The sequence below is a fragment of the Protopterus annectens genome, chromosome 12.part0 (genome assembly GCF_019279795.1).
Source record: "Protopterus annectens isolate FY-2018-M chromosome 12.part0, PAN1.0, whole genome shotgun sequence".
NCBI lineage: Eukaryota > Metazoa > Chordata > Ceratodontiformes > Protopteridae > Protopterus > Protopterus annectens.
Window position 1 is genome coordinate 409,791,533 of NC_056746.1, and position 23,504 is coordinate 409,815,036.

At 39.4% G+C, this 23,504-nt stretch overlaps 1 protein-coding gene across 3 annotated transcripts in view; it reads right to left on the reverse strand.

Annotated features, from left to right (window-relative positions):
• Positions 1-23,504, reverse strand: part of ADAP1 (ArfGAP with dual PH domains 1) — a 1,397,730-nt gene that overhangs the window by 148,478 nt on the left and 1,225,748 nt on the right. For 2 of the 3 annotated variants that reach the window (XM_044089522.1, XM_044089520.1), the window contains one exon: positions 22,490-22,636. The exons of the other annotated variant lie outside the window; for it this stretch is intronic. In XM_044089522.1, coding sequence (XP_043945457.1) covers positions 22,490-22,636 — 147 coding nt within the window. The remainder of the gene's footprint in view (positions 1-22,489; positions 22,637-23,504) is intronic. 3 annotated transcript variants of the gene reach the window in all.

Here is a 23,504-nt window from a genome sequence, read left to right on the forward strand (position 1 = left end):
CAACTGCCCACCCAACTCAGAGTGGATGATGCTGCACACCATATCCCAGAACTGTCAGCTGGTGATGGGCTCCTCTCCACACCTGCATCCAGTGGGGGGGGGGGTGGATGGTTCCACCTGAAGGTGGTGCAGGACTAGCAGAGAAGGATGGTCCAGGTTGGGTCCCAGATGTGCTGGGGCCTGGTGCCATGGCCAGATGGGGTGGGACAAGCCCAAATATCTTATGGTGTTGTGTTTTTACAAAATATATTGGTTAGTCATGAACAACACATTTCAAAATTAGTTATAACAGCATGCATGGGTGTTCCCATTAACCCAAACCAGCAGATATGAAACAGCTGCATAGCAAACAGAACACATGCATGAATGGAACAGTAAGCATTTTATCAGCATGCATGTTACATTGACGGCAACAGGCCACCAATAATGGTATTTAAACAAGGTATGTTAACATGCAACCAATGAAATATTTGAACAATAATAGAACACATGTCCCAACAACAGATTTGGAGAACAACATACCCGTAGTATATGAATAATAATTATTGATGCAGATGACGGGTGGGGGGAGAGAATAAAAGGTCCATTAACAACTGTATTGGTTTCTATTTTTCACAACAGTACTGCTCAATACTCTTCAGGTCTGCCCTCACTTTACATATACCTATGGCCCATAGCTTCTTTGGCACATACAGACATGTTAGACTGTCAACCTGTAATCATATGGGGCAGACTGGGTACACTGTGGTTACTTTACTAGAGGGGGCCTGTATATGTCAGGGTTACATACTTGGCAAGAAGGAAAGGTTACCCTGCACTGATGTTGTGTGAGTCTGCATAGTTCACCAGGATTCCCATCTATATCCAAGGTGACTGGCAGCAGTGACCACTATCTATGAGAACGTGACACTTAAGAGACATGCATCGAGGACAGGGCATGATGTATGTACCTATCCAGCTGTCATTTTCAGGCATATGGGGTTGGACAGTGGAACTGATGTACACGGTATATTAGTATACCCTTCATACAGCTACTACACACATTACTTTATATGTAAGACCTGTGGAGAAAATATCTAACACTTTCTGAATGTTTCTACAACTATTCAGGTGTATAAGTATAACCTTCATACAGCTACTACACACATTTCTTTACCTGTGGGAAAAATATCTGTTAACACTTTCTGACTTTTTCTACAAATATTCAGGGTTTCTATTGTGTATATATGCACACATCTTTATTATTGTACCACTCCCTGGATTCGAACCATGGCTGGGTGTGCTAAAATGAACAACAATGCTATTTTCCATCACACTGAGCTACTAGGGAACTGGTGCTTTTTACTTGACTGATTTCTAATATTCTCTGGGTTGGACAGTCTGATCTTGTAATCCTGAAATTCATGCATGGCAGATAATTGTTACTCCTTTGAGATAATGCAATCTCGAAAGCAGAGGTTAACACAAGACTGCAATGTATACTAGCTGTTCCCAGAACAGCCTCAGTTATGTCATGCTGTCAATGCCATATTTGCTGTAAAGAACCTGTACACATTCTATTCCTACAACAACATACCAGAGTAAACGCAACAGTTTGTTGTATACTTTTATTACAGTGAAATGACACTTTTATTAATGGACATCCTGTGGATAGGTGTTAGTATGGCAAACATGTTTTATTCATTAGACACAGTAAACAATATACCTACTGGCAGTAAACAATGTACTCCTTCTATTTTATGGCACTATATACTGCAAGATAGATCTGTACTCACCAGCCTGTTGGCGCATCCTTGTCAGTTTGTCTGCATGGGCCTCGATGTTCATAGCCCTCTCTGCTGCAGCTGTAGGGGTCAGAAAAACATTATGCATACCTGTCTATCACAAACTTAGGTTAGAATTTAGTATAGCTGTATCTGAGATACTTACAAACTGCTGGAGCATGCTGGTCTCGAGCATCTTGGATCCATTGGGCCAAGAGCTCCCCCTTCCTATGCTTTAGGTCATCATAATGATGCCGTACCTGCTCACCATTTCAGGAGATTCCAGTGGCACTGGTGAGGTTGCGTGCCAGATGGTCCCAGGCCTCCACTTTGTACCAAGAGCCCTGGTACTGGCCCTGCAGCAGTCTGTCATCCTGGCATTCTACGAGGAGTCCAGCCATGATCCTGGACTCCAGGATGCGCCAATGCTGTGCCCGAAAGTGCACGCCCTCTCCTATGCCAGGCATGATTCTGCAGAGATCAGACTAAACAGGTTATGGCTGTATTCCTGCCTGCACGGTTTAAATAAGGCCATATTCCTGCCCTTTGCCATCATTGGACCATTTTGAAAATGCTGAGTGCAGATTAGCAATGTGCAAACCTGTTAAGCTGGGTTGAATAGCGCTTAAAGGGGTAATTGCTGAGCATTGCCTACTAGTGCGCAAATCCATATAGCTGAGCTGACTGCTGCTTAGCATTCACATTTAAGCAATGCTTACACTGGTTAAGCATTGCTGAGCATTGCTAATCATTGCTCACCTTTCATTTTAAGAAAATATCAGGATTATGACTTAATAATTACTGACATATTAGTAAATGTGTATGATTTACTTTACATGACATCCGTCTATGTGCTTTCATTAGATTACCATGGGGTGTAACTATACTGTAAGGGACACTTGTGTATACATGGGTGATTTCACATGTTATATGCACTCACACTTACATTGAAGACCACCTACACTACCCTGGCTGACAAATATCAATTACTACATAATTTAAATTTAAATTAATAATTTTAACATGGCTTTCACATGTAAAAATAAAGTCCCCGTTTTGGTACTCAAAGTGAATGCCTGCATGCAAAGCTTGGACTCTATTCACTACTCTATCTCGGCGTGAGGATTTCAGCTCTATATTTTTATTGATCTGCTATGGGATGTTTCAGCAATGCTGGGCAGAGGGCCATAACATGCACACCCACTCAGCTACACTTAAACATAGCTTAGATGGAGAAAAAAATTAAATTCATGAACCTACTTTATTTACATGTATCTGTACTCCTTGTCAGTCAAAGTATGGGAAACTGTAAAGGGACACATAGGGACAGATTTTAATTATTGCTCTTACAAACTTAGGAAGTGTGATTGTGGTTTTCCAGCAGATCATTGGCAAATCACTCAGGGTTTAAGTCAGAACATACTGACAGACGTTTGGATTTCAGACTTCATATCTTTCAGAAAATCTGTGCTACTGCAAACCTTTTATTCTATCAGCTTCCCAAGTTTGTCAGTGCAATACTTAAAAAGTGTCCGTATTTTTATGCCTTTCTCCCTCCCATTATTCATGGCTTTGTACAGTTTTCTTGCTCTAGGAGGGTGAGAAGTATGTGAGGCAGGCATCAGGCAGTCTGCAGAAACCTGTACAGTTGACGGCTATGGCTGTACGGAACTTTCAGAAGGCAGACATTTGGGTTTCAGTCTTCATACCCTTCATGAAGTCTGTGCTACTGCAAACTTTTTATTCTATCAGATTCCCGGGTTTATCAGTGCAATATTTAAAAAGTGTCCCCATTTTTATGCCTTTCTACCCCCATTATTTAAGGCTTTGTACAGCTTTCTTGCTCTAGGAGGGTGAGAAGTATGTGAGGCAGGCATCTGGGCATTCTGCGGAAACCTATACAGTTGACGGTTATGGCCGTATGGCACTTTCAGATGGCAGACATTTGTGTTTCAGTATTCATACCCTTCAGGAAGTCCGTGCTACTGCAAACATGTTATTTTATCAGCTTCCTGGGTTTGTCAGTACAATATTTAAAAAGTGTCCTTATTTTTATGCCTTTCTCCCTCCATTTTTTATGACTTTGTACAGCTTTCTTGCTCTAGGAGGGTGGGAAGTATGTGAGGCAGGCATCTGAGCACTCTGTAGAAACTTGTACAGTTGATGGCTATGGCTGTACGGCAGTTTTACAATGCAGGGGGTGTGTGACAGAACCTGTCACTTACCTCCTGCATTGTTTCTTGCTCCCCTAGCTATTTTAGTGTCCGTGGACACTGAAATACTTATTTTATATTTCATTTTTTCTGAGTGCAGGGGGCATGTTAGATGTGCATGCACTGCTTAAACATGCTCACTGCACTCAGTGTCCAAACAGCCATAACAGTAGGGTGCCTTCTACAGCTGTTAGCTACTGCTACAGCTGCCCTTGCACAGGTACAGTCCTCCCCATGTCAGAATAATGCTGTTCCGACATGGAGTTTACTGAATCCTGAGGAATGTTTTTTGGAGCAAGAAAATGCATCCAGCACCTTCACATTCTCTAATTTAAATATACTAACTTCACTGTCAAACAAAAGTGGAGAAAGTAGAGACAACATTTACATCAAATGTCCATCCTGTTCACGAGATACTAACAGCAATCTGAAAAACAATTGTAATGCAGCTATAAAAATCAGAATCAACAACCTGAACCATAGTTTCACATGTACACACACACACACACACACACACACACACACACACACACACACACACACACACACACACAAAGTCTTTCAGTACCACATAAACCAAATAATTGTTTCAGTTCGGAACATAAAGCATTGGTATAAACTTTCATTTGGTTTATGTACACTGCAAAAATCATTCAGCTATGGTGTCATTGATCAAATAGTGTTCTCCCCATGTGCAATACCATAGTATTGCCCTCAGTCAAAATGTCTGCTTTTATGAATATCTTTTGACCATTTCTTTTTCTTTGTTACGGCAAGTTCACTGTGTATCGTGAGTTAGACTGTTCTAAATTATCCATTGTTGTACAATGGTGGTGTTAAAACATTTAAGTAAGATTGTGGGGACAAAGACCCCCACAGAGCGGTACAGAGGGCAAGCCTACCTACAAAAATACTTTCTGTGTGCATTTGTGTTTCATTCTGAGTAATGTTTTGTATAACTGTAATACGATCAGCAAAATTTTAGTCGTGGAACCGTAATTCAAGTTAAATTAGAGAAAGCCTGGCATAGTGTTGTAAGTAACTACACTTCAGAATGTACATAGTGAGTTCTGTTGTATGTTAATCAGCACAGTAAGGTGTAAATCTCTTTTTCCTGCTCTTTCCCCTCCCCTCTCCCACTCTCTCTCTCTCTATATATATATATATATATGCACATCTGCACAAAACACTGAAAGCACAATTCATTGAAAACTCAATTCACTGAAACATTTCACTGAAAGTTATATATGGCCTTTTCTCCACTGTAGTGCGACCCTGGAGTTAGAATATATAGTAAGTGGGGGTGTGGGTGGAACCACCCCCCCCACATTGAGGGGTGTAGGGGCATAACCCCCTACAAAGTTTGGATATATATTACGTTTAGAAAATAGAAATTTATTGAAATTGCAAGTATCCATGTGTATAGTTCAAAATATTTAAAGTAGGTGGGGGTTATACCCCCCACACCTCCCAATGTGGGGGGCGCTGCCCCCCACACCCCCCTTACTATGTATTCTAACTCCAGGGTTGCACTACAGTGGGGAAAAGGCCATAAATAACTTTCAGTAAAATATGAGAACCACTGAAATGTAGGTGTTCTCCTTTAACAGTAAATAATCTCTAAATATTTAATGTGTGTACTCTAGAAAATCTTGTATTATGTTTGTATCTATTGTTGAACATCTATCCTTTTTGTAATATTTCACTGTATGTATACATGTAATGTATGTCTGGAGCTTTTCTCCCCGGGCCTCTGCTGAAAATAGACTTATATCCAGTTGGATTTTCCCGGTTAACAAATGTAGAATAAAAAAAAATAAAAATAAAAGTACTGTTTTTGCACCAAACGTACCTTTTCGAATTGTGGCCAAAAAGTTCAACCTTGGTCTCATCAGACCATAACACATTTTCCCACATGCTTTTGGGACACTTGGTGTAGTGTTTTACAAATTTTAGCCAGGCCTGGATGTTTTTCTGTGTAAGAAAAGGCTTCCGTCTTGCAACCCTACCCCATAGCCTGACATCTGGCGAATATGGGAGATTGTTGTCACATGTAGTACACAACCAGTACTTGCCAAAAAATCCTGCAGCTCCTTCAGTGTTGCTATAGGTCTCTTGGCAGCCTCCCTGACCAGTTTCCATCGTGTATTTTCATCAATTTTTGAGGGATGCCCAGTTCTGTGCAACATCACTGTTGTCCCACATTTTCTCCACTTTTTGATGACCGTCTTCACTGTGTTCCATGGTATATCCAACGGTGTGGAAATTTTTTGTACCCTTCTCCTGACTGATACCTTTCAACAATGAGATCCCTTTGATGCTTTGTAAGCTCTATGTGAACCATGGCTTTTGTTGTAGCAGGCAACTGAGTAAATGTCAGGAAAATCCTACTAGACAGCTGAACTTTATTTGGGGTTAATCAGAGTCTCTTTAATTGATGGCAGGTATGTACTCAAGAAGACAGAATGCTGCAATTAAATCAAAAGGTGCTTCAACAAAGTATTAGTTTAAGGGTATGCACACTTATGAAACCAGCTTATTGTACTTTTTTTTATATTTTCCCCTAACAGATTTGTTTGTTTTTCAATTGAATTGTGCAGGTTATAGGTCACATTAAAGGTGGGAAAAGTTTTGAAATTATTTATTGTGGTCTTATTTTTTTATGCCACTATATATATATATATATATATATATATATATATATATATATATATATATATCATAATCTTGTTAAAATTAAAAAAATAAATGTTATATGCATAGTTTCAAAATCCTCTCTTTGTATATCTTCTCATACTCCTGTTAAAATGAAAACTAATCATTGTAGCAATGTATGTCAATGTTACCTGACTGTATTTACATACCTGTAACAATGCACACTTGTCTGCATGTACCTATATCAAAGATTAACTCATTCACACCTAGAGTGCAGATTGATCTATGTTCTATTTCACAACTTCACTACTAATCTTGTGAGCTGTCTTGTCTCATTCAAGTATATGATACTTGAAAGGCAGACCACATACAATTCCATTGATTGAATGTAACTTAACTGTGGTACTGAATTATCAGCATTCAAGTTCCACAATTATGCATTTTAAGTGTGAGAAAAGTATTCTACTTGAACAAGTAAGGCAAAAAGCTGCTTTACTTATTCAGTTGAAAAGATTTTTCTCACAGTTAAATTTGCTTTGACTCTGAGTTGTAAGCAGTTGCAGTCCAGCCTGCCAGCAATCAGGAATCTGACACCTCATTAGGTGACTGTTTGCAGATGTGAATGAGTTAAAAGTATTAAACAGTGTGTTAGTGTACTTAATAAACAAATTTGTAAAATAAATAAAATAAAAAAAGGTTATGTACTCACTGTAACGTTTCATCTGTGTTGTCCATTTTCATTCTTCCTCAACTGATCGGTCTGAATCTGAGACTCAAATCTGGCTTGAACACTTGAGTTCCTCCCTTTACTCATAATGCCCCACCAACCTAACATACCTCAGACTGAGTTTGCTGCTCCTAGACATAATGGAACAACCCTCTATATAAATTAACAATGGTAGAAAGGAAAACGGAAGCTGGAGCTCAAGGGTTACTATTAAATGATTGAAGACACATTCTTTCAAATGTGTCTTGATCAACCATGAAATCATGAAAAGGCAAAATAGCGAAACGGCATATAAGTTAATTTTTTCTCTGGAAAAGAAATCGCTTGGCCGCTTCCATTACTTTGCCATGTTCACGCCTGTAGTGCGATCTCGGAGTGGTATATTTAAGTAGAGGGTGTGTGGGGCAAAGCCCCCCACTTTAATGTTTTAAAATTGTTTTGTTTTGTGGAACAGCGATTTTTTTTTTCCCTTGGAAAAAAATCGATGTTCTAAGCATTCGAGCTTGTAAGCTTTCGCTTACATGGGTTTGATAAATCATCATTCGCTTTTTAAAGTGTTCGATGATTTAACATAGACCCGGAGCTCAAACAAGGAAAAGAGGTTCCTGTACTACTCTTAGGTCTTTCCAGAAGCAAAGGAAGGGAAGTAGCTGGCTGGGAAGTTGAGGAAGAATGAAAATGGACAACACAGATGGAATGTTATGATGAATACATAACTTTTTTATCTCATGTTGTCCTTTTTATTCATTCCTCAACTGATGGGGTCAGCTACTGCAACCTTGGGAGGCCCTTATATAAGAACGTTCCAGAGTACTGCAGAGCCAAAGACTGCTCAGTTCCTGGAAATCAAATCTAATTTGTAGTGAGCAATAAAGATGTGAGAATTAGTCCAAGTTGCTGCTGTGCAAATGTCATCTAGAGAAGCTCTTAACCAAAATGCTAAAGAAACTGCCAAATACCTTGTGGAATGAGCCCTAGGAGACTTGGGCAGGGATAAGCCTTCTTTATCATAAACATAGGCAAAACATTTCATTACCCATTTGGCCAATCTAACTTTGGATACTGGTTTGCCTATTCCATTAAGAGTAAATGAAACAAATAGCTGGTCAACTTTCCTGAACTCCTTGGTTCAGTGAAGAGGAAAGTGGAGTTGCCTATGCACATCCAAAAGGTGGAGCATATACTCCCCCTTATTTGAAAAACATTAGAAAGAAAACTGGTAGATTAATGACCTGGTTTATGTTGGAATCAAAAACTACTTTAGGCAAAAAAAGATAGATCTGTTCTCAATGATACCCTGTCTTTGTGAAAAAACAGGTAAGGAGGCTTAGTAGCTAGAGCCTGAAGTTTGGATGCTCACCTAGTTGATGTGATAGTGACCAGAACAATGGTTTTCCAAAATACAAATTTTAGTTCTGCTTTCCTGAAGTTTTGAAGGAGCTTGTGTTGAGGCCTGAAGCATGATAGATAAATCTCAAAGAGGAATAGTATCATTTAACAGGGGTCTAAGTAAAAAGGCTTCCTTTAGAAAGCTTTTTCAAAGTTAGAAGAAGATGAAGTACACTTATTTTCTCTCAGGTAAAAATTAGAAATGGCAGCCAATTATACTTTAATTGTTGTGAAACTAGTGCCTTCATTGAAAATTGAAGCTAAATATTCAATGATAGATGGCAAAGGTGCTGAAAAAAGGTGTCCAGGTCCTCGTTAAGGGCCCAAACAATAAACCTCTTCTATTTACATTTGTAAGCCTTTCTAGTAGAGGATTTTTGAGCAGATAACAGGATACAATGTACAGGGGAGGAGAGCCTGGACAGTCTAGCAATCGATGGAAATGGAGAAACCATGTAGTCAGTTTGAGGCCTGTTATGTCCAGATGAGTTATACCTGTTGGGTGAGAAAGGAGGTCTGGAATGGGATCCAGTATCCAGTACAGATGTTGAAGGTGAAGCCAGAGGAAGGGCAGCCAAATCTGACATGACCAGAAGGGTGCAATGAGGATAATTGTGCTCTTCAACTGGAATGCTTTCTTCAGGAATTTAGGAATGAGAGGTAACAGTAGGGAAGCATAAAGAAGATTGGAAAGCCAGTCATGGACTAGAGCATCTCTCTGTGACTCCTCCCACTGGAGGGACCAGAGCAAAGAATCTGGTGCACTAGTTGAGGGAAGAAAGGAATAGATTACAGCATGGCTGGCCCCACTGATGGAAAATTATCTCTACCACTTTGACATTGAGAAACCACTCATGAAGCATTAGAATGGCCCTGCTGAGTTTGTCTGCAATCACGGTGGATTTCTCCAAATTGTGTGTTGCTATTACAAAGTGACAGGAAGAGATCACCCATTCACACACTCTCACAGCTTCTCTACAAAGAGGGCAAGATCTGGTTCCATCCTGTTCCAGAGCACTGACATATTGTGTGTCTGTATGGCAATTGTCCCGGATGGGAGAATGTCTTGAAAGGCCTGCAATGCCAGGAGGACTGCACTCATTTCCAGGACATTGATATGCATCTTGGGATCTTTGGGGGACCATGTATCTTGGTCTGTCCTTCCCAGGTAATGCCCCCCACCCCATCTGGGAGATGTCCATGGTCACTGTGGCCTTGGGCAGGGGAAGAACAAATGGACAGCCTTTGCACAGTTGTTTTGAATGAACACACCAAAGAAGATACCTTTTGCATGCTTGTGTGATCTTGACTGGATCAGTTAATGGATGTTGAAGAATGGACCATTGAGTTAACAGAGTCCGTTGAAGTATCCATATGTGGAACCTGGCCATAGGAATGAGAGTGATAGCTGCTGCCATGGATCCTAGGGATTGTAATATTAATTGGGCCGGAAGAGAAGAACTTTGAATCACCTTCTTGCTGATGTATTCAAGTAGAGGGAAGAGAGGTTATCTGACTGACTGTGTTCAGATGAGCACCTATAAAGTCCAGACTCTGTGTAGCTGTGAGCTGAGATTTGTTGTAATTGAACATGATTCCTAGATGAATGCACAAGTAGAGCAAGTAATCCCTTGCTTGTAGAAGTCAATGACTGTTTGGGGCAGTTAGGAGCCAGTCTTCTAGATATGTGCACACCTGGAATCCTAGTAGTCTCAAGTGAGCTGCAAACACTGCCATACATTTAGTGAACACTCTGTGGGTGGTGGTGAGACCAAAGGGCAGTACTCTGAATTGATAATGACTGTCTCCCAGCAGGAAGTGCAGGTATGTCCTGGAGTGCCTGTTCATTTTGATGTGCTAGTACTCATCCTGAAGGTCTATTGAGCACATCCAATCATCCCTTTGCAGCAGAGGCAAAATGGACTGAACTGTGACCATCCAAAACTTTGAATACTGTACAAACTGATTTAATTTGCTGAGGTCCTGAATGGGTCTTAAGTTCCCTGTCTTTTTTGTCATCAAATGAATCCCGAGTAAGTTCCAGGCCATTTCTAGTCTGGAGAACCACTTGGATGATTTTTTTTTCTAGCAAATTTATTATTTCTAGAGATGCTGTTTCCCTCTGACTAGGTGAAGCATCAGGATTTTTTTTTACTTTGATGGGAGGGGCTAGATAAAATGCATTTTATAACCTGTGGATATAATTCTCTGCACTTACAAATCTTTTGTAATGGATAGCCAGGCTCTCTGGTGCAGAGACAAACTTCCCCTGACCACCACCAAAGTAGAACAATCAGGCCTCCTTTCAGGAGCACAAATAGGGCTTATGTGAGAAGGAATCCCTGAAGCTGAGGCTCTGCATGTCACCTCCGCTGTGAGGGCAGCATCTTCCATTTGAATTCCCCCTTCTGCCCCTAGGACAACTATCTCTGTGTGAATCTTGAAAAAGACCCTGAGATTTCCTAAACCACATTTTTCTACCTCCTTGTTAATTCTTACAGAAGGGTTTTTGAGGGACTGAAAAATGTACACCCATGGCAGACAGGGTCTTTCTCTCTTAGTGACATCTAGAGAGTGCATCTTTAATCTTAAGGCTGAACAGAGAAGATCCGTCAAAGGACGCTTTGACCAATCAAGACTTAAAGGGTTCCACAAAATCACATTAGTGCATCCAGGCATGTCTGCTGATGGCTATGTCTGAACCTGCAGCCTGTGAGGTACCTTCTGCAGCATGGTAGACCAACTTTATGGACATATTCAAGATAACTTGAAGTATGGCCAGTTGTGAGGAGACTCTGTTTCCATCCCTGGATGACATGGACCCAAAAAGAGATTTGGCAAGCTCTTTGGTCAGTTCTCTTTGTAATACTGTAAAATGCTCCAAGTAATTTAGTGACCTGAGGGTGAATTTCACTGAAGTGTATGCACGTTTCCCAAATATATCCAAAGGCCTCTGTTCTCTGTTAGGGGGATGGACAGAAGAACTCTGTTCTGACAGTTCTTTCTTTGTGGCAGCAGCCACAACCATAGCATCAACTGGGACTCCCTTGCTCCAGTGTGTGCAGTCTTTGGTGGGGCAGGGCTACATTTTATCTTGTCTTTTCAGTATTGGCTCTACAGTATCTGGCTCCTTCCACACCTGGCAAAAAACAAGGCTGATGAGCTCATCGGCTGGAGGGGGGGGGGGCACCCAAGAAGTCGATGGGCCAGACCCAAAAGCCTCCAGGAATTCCAATTCCCCCTTGAAGAAGATATCGGTGTGCCAAACCCTTTTTTGTTTCAGGAGCTCCAGGATGTCTCCAAAGGAGATGTCTTCTGGTGGTGATCTGGGGGACCTCTTCCCCTCTTCAAAATCAGTGTCCTTTGTGAGAAAATCCTGGGGGAGTCTAAGTGCCTCCTTTTACACATTCTCTTTTGAGGGACTTCCTCAGTAGGGTGCTCTGGGGAAGTATTGGAAAAGATGACAATGTCCTGATTGACCACCTGGATACTAGTTCAGGCTGCCTGCCCCAGTAGAATGGATGGATGAGGCTCAGAGCAAAGAACTTGATTAGGCAAGGTTGTCTGATCTTAGGGGGTCCAGGACATCTCTTCTCTAGCTAAGAAGAAAGCCATCTCCACACCTTCAAAGGCAGAATGCCTACAGGAAACAGAAGTCAATGGCACCACAGCCAGAATCTCTCGAATTGTCAGCTCCTGCAACCCTGCCTGAGGGAGCTGGACCTGAGCTATTCAGTGCTGAGGCCCTGAGGAGAAGAGATGGCTTGGACAGCTTCTGAGTCATCTCTAATCCCCTAGATCCTCGTATGGCTTTTACCATTTTGTTCTATGGAGGCTAAACTGTTTTGTATGTTAAGGAAAGTTGTGGAGAATTCAGTAAAAGCACCATCTAAGGGGAGATCCTTTAGATGTTGCAAGTAACAAAGTTGTAATTTCTGGAGGAATATTTATTTTTGTAGTGTGAGAGATTGTGTACTTCATTCAGTGAGTGCATTTGGGAGTGTGATTTTGAGCTGTGATGACAAAGATAGGAAGGTGGTCACTTAGAGCATTAGAGAAAGAGCCACATGAGAATATGTCATTAGAGGAGGAGGTGAGTATTCAGTCAAGTATTGAATCTTTGATGTTGTTGTTTATGTAGTGAGTGGGAGAGGTATTAAGTTGAGTGAAGCCACAGAGATTGATGTCATTTTTGAGGATAATTAGAACTGACAGCCACCCAGTCGATACTGAAATCTCCTAAAATTATTTTTTCTTGTGGGATATTAAAGATGACCCATGATAGAAATTCTCTGGTGGTGGTGGTGCGGATGTTATTTCCAGGAGGGATGAAAATTCCCATTATGGATAGGGTTTTTTGGGGTTTAGCTTCAGTAGAACACAAATGATTTGGAGGTTTTATTTCAGTAGAACACAAATGATTTGGGGGTTTAGCTTCAGTAGAACACTAATGATTTGGGGGTTTAGCTTCAGTAGAACACTAATGATTTGAGTATTATTAAAGCTGGGATGGAGAAAGGGTAAAGGGTAAGTTGCAGAGTATTTTTTATAGAAGATGGCTACTCCTGCTGTTTTGTTTTGCCTGTCTACCCCTTGTATATTTTAATTGGGTTGTAGTATTTCTTCGTCTTTAATCCGGGACTTCAGTCAAGCTTCTGTAATTATTAGTATTTCAGGAAAGTGTTGGGCTTTTCATGCATGCAGCTCATTTATTTTACTGCACATGCTCCCTATGTTCACGTGTTAAATTTGCAATGAGTTTGTTTTGGGAGCTGAGAGAGGTATATTTGGTTTTGAATTAGTGGTTGAAATTGCATTTGATGGTCCTCGATCAGGGTGTATGTCACCATGTAATGTTAATTTGATAGTATATTGGGGCATATGTTGAGGGGGTATGGGTTAGAGAGTTTTTTTGGAAGTGTATTTTTGTTTTACAGTTTGCAAAGTTTGGATCTTAAGTTTGAAGTAATGAATGAAGTAGATGGGGTAGAGTTATGGAGGACTGAGTTACTGTTTGTGTTGATAGACTGGGTAGTTGAAAAAGTGATTGCCTGTGGTGGCAGAATATGGTTTGTATAGATGTAATTGGGAAGTGAGGTCAAGTTGGCTAGGAAGGAAAGAAAGAAAGAAAGAAAGAAAGAAAAAAAGGACGACTTATCAGGATGGGTAGGTGTTGAAAAGTCATGATTAAATGAGACTGAGTCTATGTGAAGATATGGTAAAAGGTTAATTGATAGTTGAGGACAGAGAATGTATACATTCTATTTAGTTGTTTGATTTAATTGGCACGTTACCTAGATGGGTGTGGCTTTGGATGTATATGTTTAGGTAATTAGGGGGGAAGGGTTGGGGAGCGGAGTGAGCCTGTGCATAATGAGGTAGAACAGAGCAGGTTAGTCTGTGCAGGAAGGTAAAGTCACAAAAACAATCAGTAAAGTGACCATGGAACATAAGAAGGTGCTTCCTTTTGGCTAATAACAAATATGATCATTATTTTATTTGTATCTTTACTTTACAGTTTAAATTAATTACCCCACTGTTTGTCCACTATTAGGTTATCCTAACTAACAGTGATACACAATATTAAAAAAAGCACTTAATTGTTTAACTAGTTGTCTAATGGTAAGGAGATTTCAATGGACTTTGAATTGCTATGGCCATAGGATACCCTCCCCAAGGAGCACCAAAACAATAACAAAAATGGGACTGCAGCTGAAGAAAAACAAAATACTGTCTCAGAACTGACAGTGGTTTCACTACTGCCTGGGGCAAAGGAGAAATTAACTTAAGGAAGGGGAAGGTAGATTGTTAAAACAACCAATGCAGCACAGTTGGAAAGAGTGAGGACCCAGGGAGCTGCTCTAACCTAAGACAGCAGAGTGATAATATTAGACAAAGTTCCTTGTTTTGAGCTGCCAAAATATGTATACATAATTTATGTAAACATACAGTCCTCAGACAGGTGATCTAATTGCAAACTTCACTGTTACATAAATTATAGATCGATTTACTTGCCCAAACACTTCTACAGAAAAATAAAACTAAAAATATATTTTTTCTAACTTAAAGAGTAGGATGAGTACACTGACTCAATGGTAACTGGGCACAAGTGCTAGCTTAGAGATGAAAAAATTGTTTAACGTGTTTGGGATAAGAATAAATAAACTTAAAGAATGGAGTGAGTAAAGGAGAAAAGAACTCAAGGAAGGGGGACCATGGGTGAATTCCTTGAAGGCATGCAGTGCCACTGAAGAGGGACCAGAGAAGACAAATATTAGTACATGAAAAGTGAAAGAAATAGTTGAGGAGTAAGAATAGTAAGGAGTAAATCTCAGTACCTGTTAAGATACAGTGAGTAAAAGCTGACCAGCAGGATGTCTGTGGAGGAGGGTTTACAGACTGCAAGGCTACTGATTACAAACAACAGCACTGAAGCACGTCTGGTGACTAGTCACTGTTCAGGCTAATATACACACAGAAAGGACTGGCTGCCCATCACTTAGTTAAAGCAGAAGGGCAGAGGTGGTAGAAAGTTTGTCCAAAATAAATGGTGGGTGGATGGAGATGACCCAGAGTCTCTTTTGGGTAAGTCTGTTGTGTGTGTATGCTTTAGGAATGTTTCCAATGAATCTCTTAAAGCATCACTGGTTATGCTAAGACAGCATCCATGGACGTCATCAGATATGTTAACTCAGCATACATGGACATCATCAGATATGTTAGCTCAGCATACATGGACATCATCAGATATGTTAGCTCAGTATACATGGACATCACTAGATATGTTAGCTCAGTATACATGGACATCATGAGATATGTTAACTCAGCATCCATGGACGTCATCAGATATGTTAACTCAGCATACATGGACATCATCAGATATGTTAGCTCAGCATACATGGACATCACTAGATATGTTAGCTCAGTATACATGGACATCATGAGATATGTTAACTCAGCATCCGTGGACATCATCAGATATGTTAGCTCAGTATACATGGACATCACTAGATATGTTAACTCAGCATCCATGGACATCATCAGATATGTTAGCTCAGTATACATGGACATCATCAGATATGTTAGCTCAGTATACATGAACATCACTAAATATGTTAGCTCAGCATCCATGGACATCATCAGATATGTTAACTCAGCATACATGGACATCATCAGATATGTTAGCTCAGTATACATGGACATCACTAGATATTTTAGCTCAGTATACATGGACATCACTAGATATGTTAACTCAGCATCCATGGACATCATCAGATATGTTAGCTCAGTATACATGGACATCATCAGATATGTTAGCTCAGTATACATGGACATCATCAGATATGTTAGCTCAGCATACATGGACATCACTAGATAAGTTAACTCAGCATCCATGGACATCATCAGATATGTTAGCTCAGTATACATGGACATCATCAGATATGTTAGCTCAGTATACATGAACATCACTAAATATGTTAGCTCAGCATCCATGGACATCATCAGATATGTTAGCTCAGTATACATGGACATCACTAGATATGTTAACTCAGTATACATGGACATCACTGGTTATGCTAAGACAGCATCCATGGACATCATCAGATATGTTAGCTCAGCATCCATGGACATCACTAGATATGTTAGCTCAGTATACATGGACATCACTAGATATGTTAGCTCAGTATACATGGACATCACTAGATATGTTAACTCAGCATACATGGATATCACTGCACATGCTATATCAGTATTCATGGACATTGCTGAATATGCTAACTCAGTATCCAAGGACAGCAATGAATATGCCAAGGCAGTATCCATGGATGTCAATGGATATGCTAATTCAGTAGTCATGGACATCACCGGATATGCTAAAATAGTTCAATGGGCATCACTGAATGTGCTAACTTAGTATACATGGACATTACTGGGTATGCTAATTCAGTATCCAGGGACACCACTGGATATGCTATTTCAGTATCTATGGACATCACTAGGTATGCTAACTTAGTATCCGTGATCATCACTGGATAGACAAACTTAATATCCATAGACATCACCACATGTGGTTTCTCAGAATCTATGGACATTACTTGAAATGCTAACTCAGTATGCACAAACATCAGTTGATATGTTAACAGTATCCATGGACATCACTGGATATTCTTAGTATTGATGGATATTGTTGCATAAGCTAAGTTAGCTTTAATACCAATGTAGCCATATATATCTTCACATGTACAGGACCAACCATCTAACTGGTTAAGTAGCCCAGGTCCTGGATTCCACCAGTGAAAAAAAATTAGGCTGTCTGTACTTTCACCTTCATTTGCTTCTTTTTTATCTAGACAATGTAGCCAGCTGTTGTCACAATGTCTGCCTCTATGTTAAATTCTCCCACTATATTAGCCTAGAATAATAATGTCGGAAGTTGTTTCTAAAATCCATGTTAAATAATTCTCCCCAAAACTCTTTCATATACTATGTTATCTATAACTGAGGAAAACATGAACAATTTGGGAGTAATGACCTTTTTTAAGATAGCATGTAGGCTGATTTACATCCAGTCTTGGGGTACCTCCTAGAACAATATACTAGCAAGTTTAAAAATACCAACTAACATGAACAGTATTTTATATAACCTGTCCTGTGTTTTATACCCTCAGTAGTTGCTGGCAGTTACACAGACTGCCCGGATGTACAGCATTATTTATCCATTGCAGAAATACAAAGCAAAAGAACCAACAAGGTGAAGACCCCCTACATTCAGCTCTGCTGTGTGCATGTGAGAAAAAAAACTTTACAAAGCACTGTAGGCAGAATAATTCAGTCTGCTTCAGTCCAAAGCAAAACTGCAGTAATCTGTAGACCTCTCATCTGTGACTGGACTTCTAGACAGGTTTACCCGAACCCTGCCCCTTCCCAGTAGGTGGCCAATAAAGCAATGTGCATGTATTATTTGATTTACATACTATAATTGAAGAGGAGGGTAGATAGAAGACCCAGCTTACAGTTTTAGTGTGTGCAACACAGAGATAGGGAGACAGATAGACAGCTCACAATGAACTGATAACGGAACAGTATATAGTTCTGCACTCAGAATATCCCCTGCACACCCCAGCAGCACATTAAAAAAGTGCAGAGAAAAAGAAGAGTTTTGCAAACATTTTGCTTAATCATAGCTTTGTATAAGTGCTGCTTTGTGGGAGTTAACACAACATGAGAGAGCGAGGCATAATAACAGGATGGAGCTGCAACAGATGATGGTAAAAGGAAGGAGGTCGATAAAGAGAATCGTGGAGTAATAGACACGACAGGAACGTTGAATCTGGTCAATAATCAGATACTACAATAACATGTGCTCTGCAGCTTTTCTTTTCCATTTCATGTGTTGCTGTCATGGCAACTAAAACACGAAAGAAAAAGTAATTAACCATGGAGCGGTCGTGTGAAACAGCACATTTATTATACTTCCTACAAATAAAAACAATGAAAATCAGTAAAAATCGGTGAAAAGACTTAGCCCTTTCACCCATTAATAGTCAGGCATCGTCAGAGAGAAACATGAAACAGCATGACAAAATAAAGAGAACAAGAGGTGAGGTTGAACATGCTCAGTACAGCGCATTCTAGTCTTGAAAGGCCAGGTTCTGGTTTTATTTCTGTCATAAGTGTGCAACGGTACTATGACATCACAGAAAGGTAAAAAGGAAAAGCATGTCTCCATTCAAACAAGCAATGTTCTCTGGCCAGGCTGAAACACAAGAGGGAATATAAAGAATGAGGAAGGACTTAACACTGAAAAAACACTCCTAGGTGGCTAGAACCTACTCAAAGGTGCTATGACATCACAGAAAGGTAAAAAGGAAAAACATGTCTCCATTCAAACAAGCAGTGTTCTCTGGCCAGGCTGAAACACAAGAGGGAATATAAAGAAAGAGGAAGGACTTAACACTGAAAAAACACTCCTAGGTGGCTAGAACCTACTCAAAGGTGCTATGACATCACAGAAAGGTAAAAAGGAAAAACATGTCTCCATTCAAACAAGCAGTGTTCTCTGGCCAGGCTGAAACACAAGAGGGAATATAAAGAACGAGGAAGGACTTAACACTGAAAAAACACTCCTAGGTGGATATTACCTACTCAAAGGTGCTATGACGTCAAAGCAGGATATATCTTTTTGGAAATTATAGGAATCTTCCCTGCTCATATAGCTTATATCTGCAAGTTTCAAATAAAGGACTTTCTGAACCCCATTTCAGAGATTTACAGTAAAATCTAATCAGTAGACATGCTAAGCATATTAGCTCCTGTTTTCTCAGAGCTCAATCATAACATATTGCAACAAACTCAAGATGCTTAGTAATCACTATAAAATAAATATTAGAATGTTACAAAAGCATGGTTTATTTGGTCCATCATTTTATTTCAGTATTTGTTAGACAGCATACAAATCCTAGTTGGGCTACATAATTCTCTATCCCACACTACTATATTATTATAAGTGGTCTCTGGCATATTATTATAAGGGTGTGTTGCATACATTGAAAAATAATGTCATTGATTTCAAGTCTGTAAACTACAGCTCTGCAGACAGACTAACCTGTATATTCACTAGCCTTTCTGTAAAAAAAAAACCCAAAAAAAACAAAAAACTGGTTCCTTACATTTCTTCCCAATAGTGCCTCTGAAACATATTTCTCTTTTAAACTATTTTGCATCCCTTATGCTATATAAAGGCTCCTGTCATGGCTCTATTCCTATGTTCAGAGGAGTACCCAGTAAGTTTACTTATGCTATTTTTCATATTTCTAATTCTGTAAATCCTACACCGACCCAAGATTCATGGTTTTCCATTAACGATCTTTTCTCCCATGGACAAACTAATGAAAAAAATACTGAAAGGTACTTTTAGTGAACTGAATCTGAAGCTATTTTGCAACGCCACCACATCCCCTTTAACTTTTATTCGCCAACTCCATGGTCACACAACAGTGGAGAAAGGCCAACACCATTTTCAGCGATAAAGCCATTATGCTGTTGTTAATCAGAGAAACAACACTTGGCAAAAACACAGATAGTCCTAACTCCATAGCCTCTGAACTGTCTCATACAGCTTCTTTAAAATGTATTGATCGTGTTCTGAAGCATGTGAAAGTCACAAACTTTTAGAGGTGAATATAATCTCTTTACAGTACACAATATTAAATTATATACTTTTTGGTACATAAAGTGTATTGTTGTTGCATTTTATTTTGTTCATAAGGATGGCCACACGAAAATTTTCCTGGAGCCAAAAACTCCTACCTTGAAATCATGAAAGACTGAACCCACAATGCATCACTGCCTAAATTAATGTATAGACTACAGTATCTCCATACTAAATGCAGCAACAGAAGTTTCTTTCTTTCAGCTATGTCTTGTGAGTGAAATACCTTACAGTGATAATTATCATGTGATGTAGTAGTGAACCTACAATGCAAGTAAATGTGAGTTGCTGGTCTTAAGTTTTTTTTCACTAAAAATGCTTTACAGTAGTAAACAAAGCATTGCCTAATTCATATTGCAACGTCATTTAGTTGTAGCTAAAGAGAAAACACTGAGAAAACAAAGGCAACAATAAAACTCAAAAATCAAACAACACACTTTTTTTGCAAAATCACTTGCAACATCAACATCAGAAGTATAACTGGAAAATAAATTAATTGCAGAACAAAGATGCTGCATAATCTGCAAATTACAGTTTAAGGAGATGCGATGTGCATTATTACATATTGTACTCTACATGAGATCTTTAGAGCTGCCCAAAGAGAAGTACAGCTTCTGTTTTACTGCTTATTCATCTCCCTTGCATACTAGCATCATTACAGTCTACTTTAGTGCCTCTTTAATGTGCATACTTACTTCAGGGCCATATGGCCACTGATTGCTACTCTATTTTTTACTTGTGTTGCAATTTCTCTAACAGCATACTAACTTCCTGGACATTTATTCACAAGTGTATGACTACTTGTTTTGCACTGAATCTGAGCTGGCATTCAGTAATCATTCCTGCAGCTTTGGCAAGTTTCTTCTCCTGCTTCATATGTGCCCTTTCACCACTGTACGTCAGGACTGGTATAAACCTTCATGACATCTACTAAAAAGCATTTTTTCCCTCATAGATCTTCTGTAAAAACTCATAGAAAGACAGTAAACAGATCGGGCTGCAGTACTGAAGTATATGTTTCTGCACAATTATCACTTGTCTTCTCCAATTGACAATGCCTGCTGTAGCCAATGTTTAATGCAGGGTACCACAATAGAATTCGTTCCAAGACTAATCTGTTTGTTAATCTTGTATGTGGAGCTGTATAAAATTCTAGTTGGTAAAGTGGTACAGCAGTTAAAATTGCTGCTCCATGTTACTTGGTTGTGTAATTCATTTTCCAACTGGAGTGACATACTTATTTTCTGCTTTTTCTCTCTGTTGCAGTGTTGATTAATACCAGGAGGTTTTGTTTCTTCCCACATCCAAAATATATATAGTGGATAAACTCTCTATCCTCACATACTACTTGTAGGTGCAAATGCAGTATATGTGTGCACGTGTGGGTGTGTGTGTGTGTGTGTGTGTGTGTGTGTGTGTGTGTGTGTGTGTGTGTGTGTGTGTGTGTGTGTACATGAGTGCGCGCGTGTGCGCGTGTCTGTGTGTGTGTGTGTGTGTGTGTGTGTGTGTGTGTGTGTGTGTGTGTGTGTATGTGTATGTATGTGCATGCGCACTAGCATCTTGCCATGGACTGCCATCCTCTCCTGGGTTAGCACCCCACCTTAATCCCACTGAGTGCTGGAATAGGCTATAGCTTCCCCCTCAGAACATGAACAGGATAAAGCATGTTTTGAAAGTAAATGAAGGCACAAAATTTGGTTAAAATCAAGACACTACACATATGCATCCCCTTTCTTCTCTTTTGACTACTATAGCACAAGGATACAGTGTAAGGGAATACAACTGACAGTGACCCAGACACTGTAGGATTGTCACTCTTTTAGGTCAGTAATATTTGCATTCTTCTGATACCAAATGACCAGAGGACACTATGCTATCCTATTGCTAATGCTTGGTACTGCAGGTATAATTACTTCTGCACCAATTGCACCATGGAAAGCAAAAACCACATAGCAGCATGCAGCATCAATATTATAGGCAGGTATTTCACTGCTTGGTTCATTATGCAGATTGCCACTAACCCTGTCCCCTGCAGACACACATATCGTACCAATGTAGATGTTTATCTACAGTGCTGATGTATGACTCCAGTGGAAATGTGTACTGCCCCACAAGTTAGGTTCCTTTGGTCACGAGGCTGGTCCTAGGAAGTTCTTCACTACCCAAGGAAGAGAACTTCATGCAGAGCCTTAACCCACATTTTGTTATGCAGCATTCAGCAAGGTTTGTCTATTTTTGACCCCAGAGAGCTTGTATAGGAAGACATTGATTACACCTATTGTAGTACGTACTGTTTAACTACTAAAAAACATTATTTTCTTTTCCGATCTAGATTTATAGACCATTTTAGTGTTTGAATGTTTAAGTACTTTGAAGTCATCATAGTTATTCCATTTTACATACAGCACCTTTTTTATTTATCAATTACTATTCAGTAATTTGAACATGTCATAATGATGCAGTTTTTCCTATAACACAAACCATTTATAAATCACTGTTCTCTACTACTGTAGAATCATTGTGTTCTTACTTTCCCATCTTCATGATAAACAAATATGTTCCTGGTACTGTTGTCCTTCAAGTAAGTAATCTGAAGTCCATTGGGATTTCCTATTTTTTCAGGTTGAAATGTTGCATTTAGATGTTCAATCTTCATAATTGCTTTTGGTTCTCTTGCCTGGAAAAGACATTTAAGCTGATAAACTGTGTAGCATGAAATTTAGTTTGAAAGTTTTTATATCCAGCTAAAAAGTATTTTGCTGTTACACTGAGCAATATGATGCCTCTAAAGTAGGTTTTACAACAATTCAGTTTTACTCATCATCCCACTGACATTTCTATTTTAGTACTTCATTTAGGAACAAACCTATGAACACTGACTGGAAAGATTGTTATAATTTCCATACCACTTGATCCTGACCATCTATCTTTCTTGCATATACTCAGTGATTTGTATTATGTTTTATTGATTTAGTTTGGTTAATCAATGGTTGAGTTACCCTAAAGTTAGCTATGTGCTATCAGTTTTTTCACATTCAAAGTGTAAGTGAAAAAGACAAAAGAAAAATGTTTTTCTGGATGGGACAAGCCTACCTTCACCACATAGCACCACATCACCTTCCTCACTTATAAATGCAAACTCCATGGCTATACAACTCTGAGGAAAAACTGAAAAAAAAAACACACTGTAGTGTACCACCAGTTCACAAAATGTAAGTCAATGCAGTTTTGGACCCCCTCTTCAACCACACACACAGCCAATCAAAGAAAATAAAAAAAAACTCTCTCAGAAGCTATACTCATTGGCATATGGGATATCTTCTCACTGTATGTATAGTGGCACTATAAAAACAGAGAGAAGAATCTTGTGGTGTGATGCCAAGTGGAGGAATTTCAGATAACCTGAATGTAGAAACTGGCAAATAAGGACCATATGGCCCCGATCACTTCTGCTGTTTTTTTTTTTTTTTTTTTTTTTTTTTTTTTTACTTTTGAACATGTGGTAATACTGGCTGTTTTTGTTCACAGCTGCCTAATCTTCTACT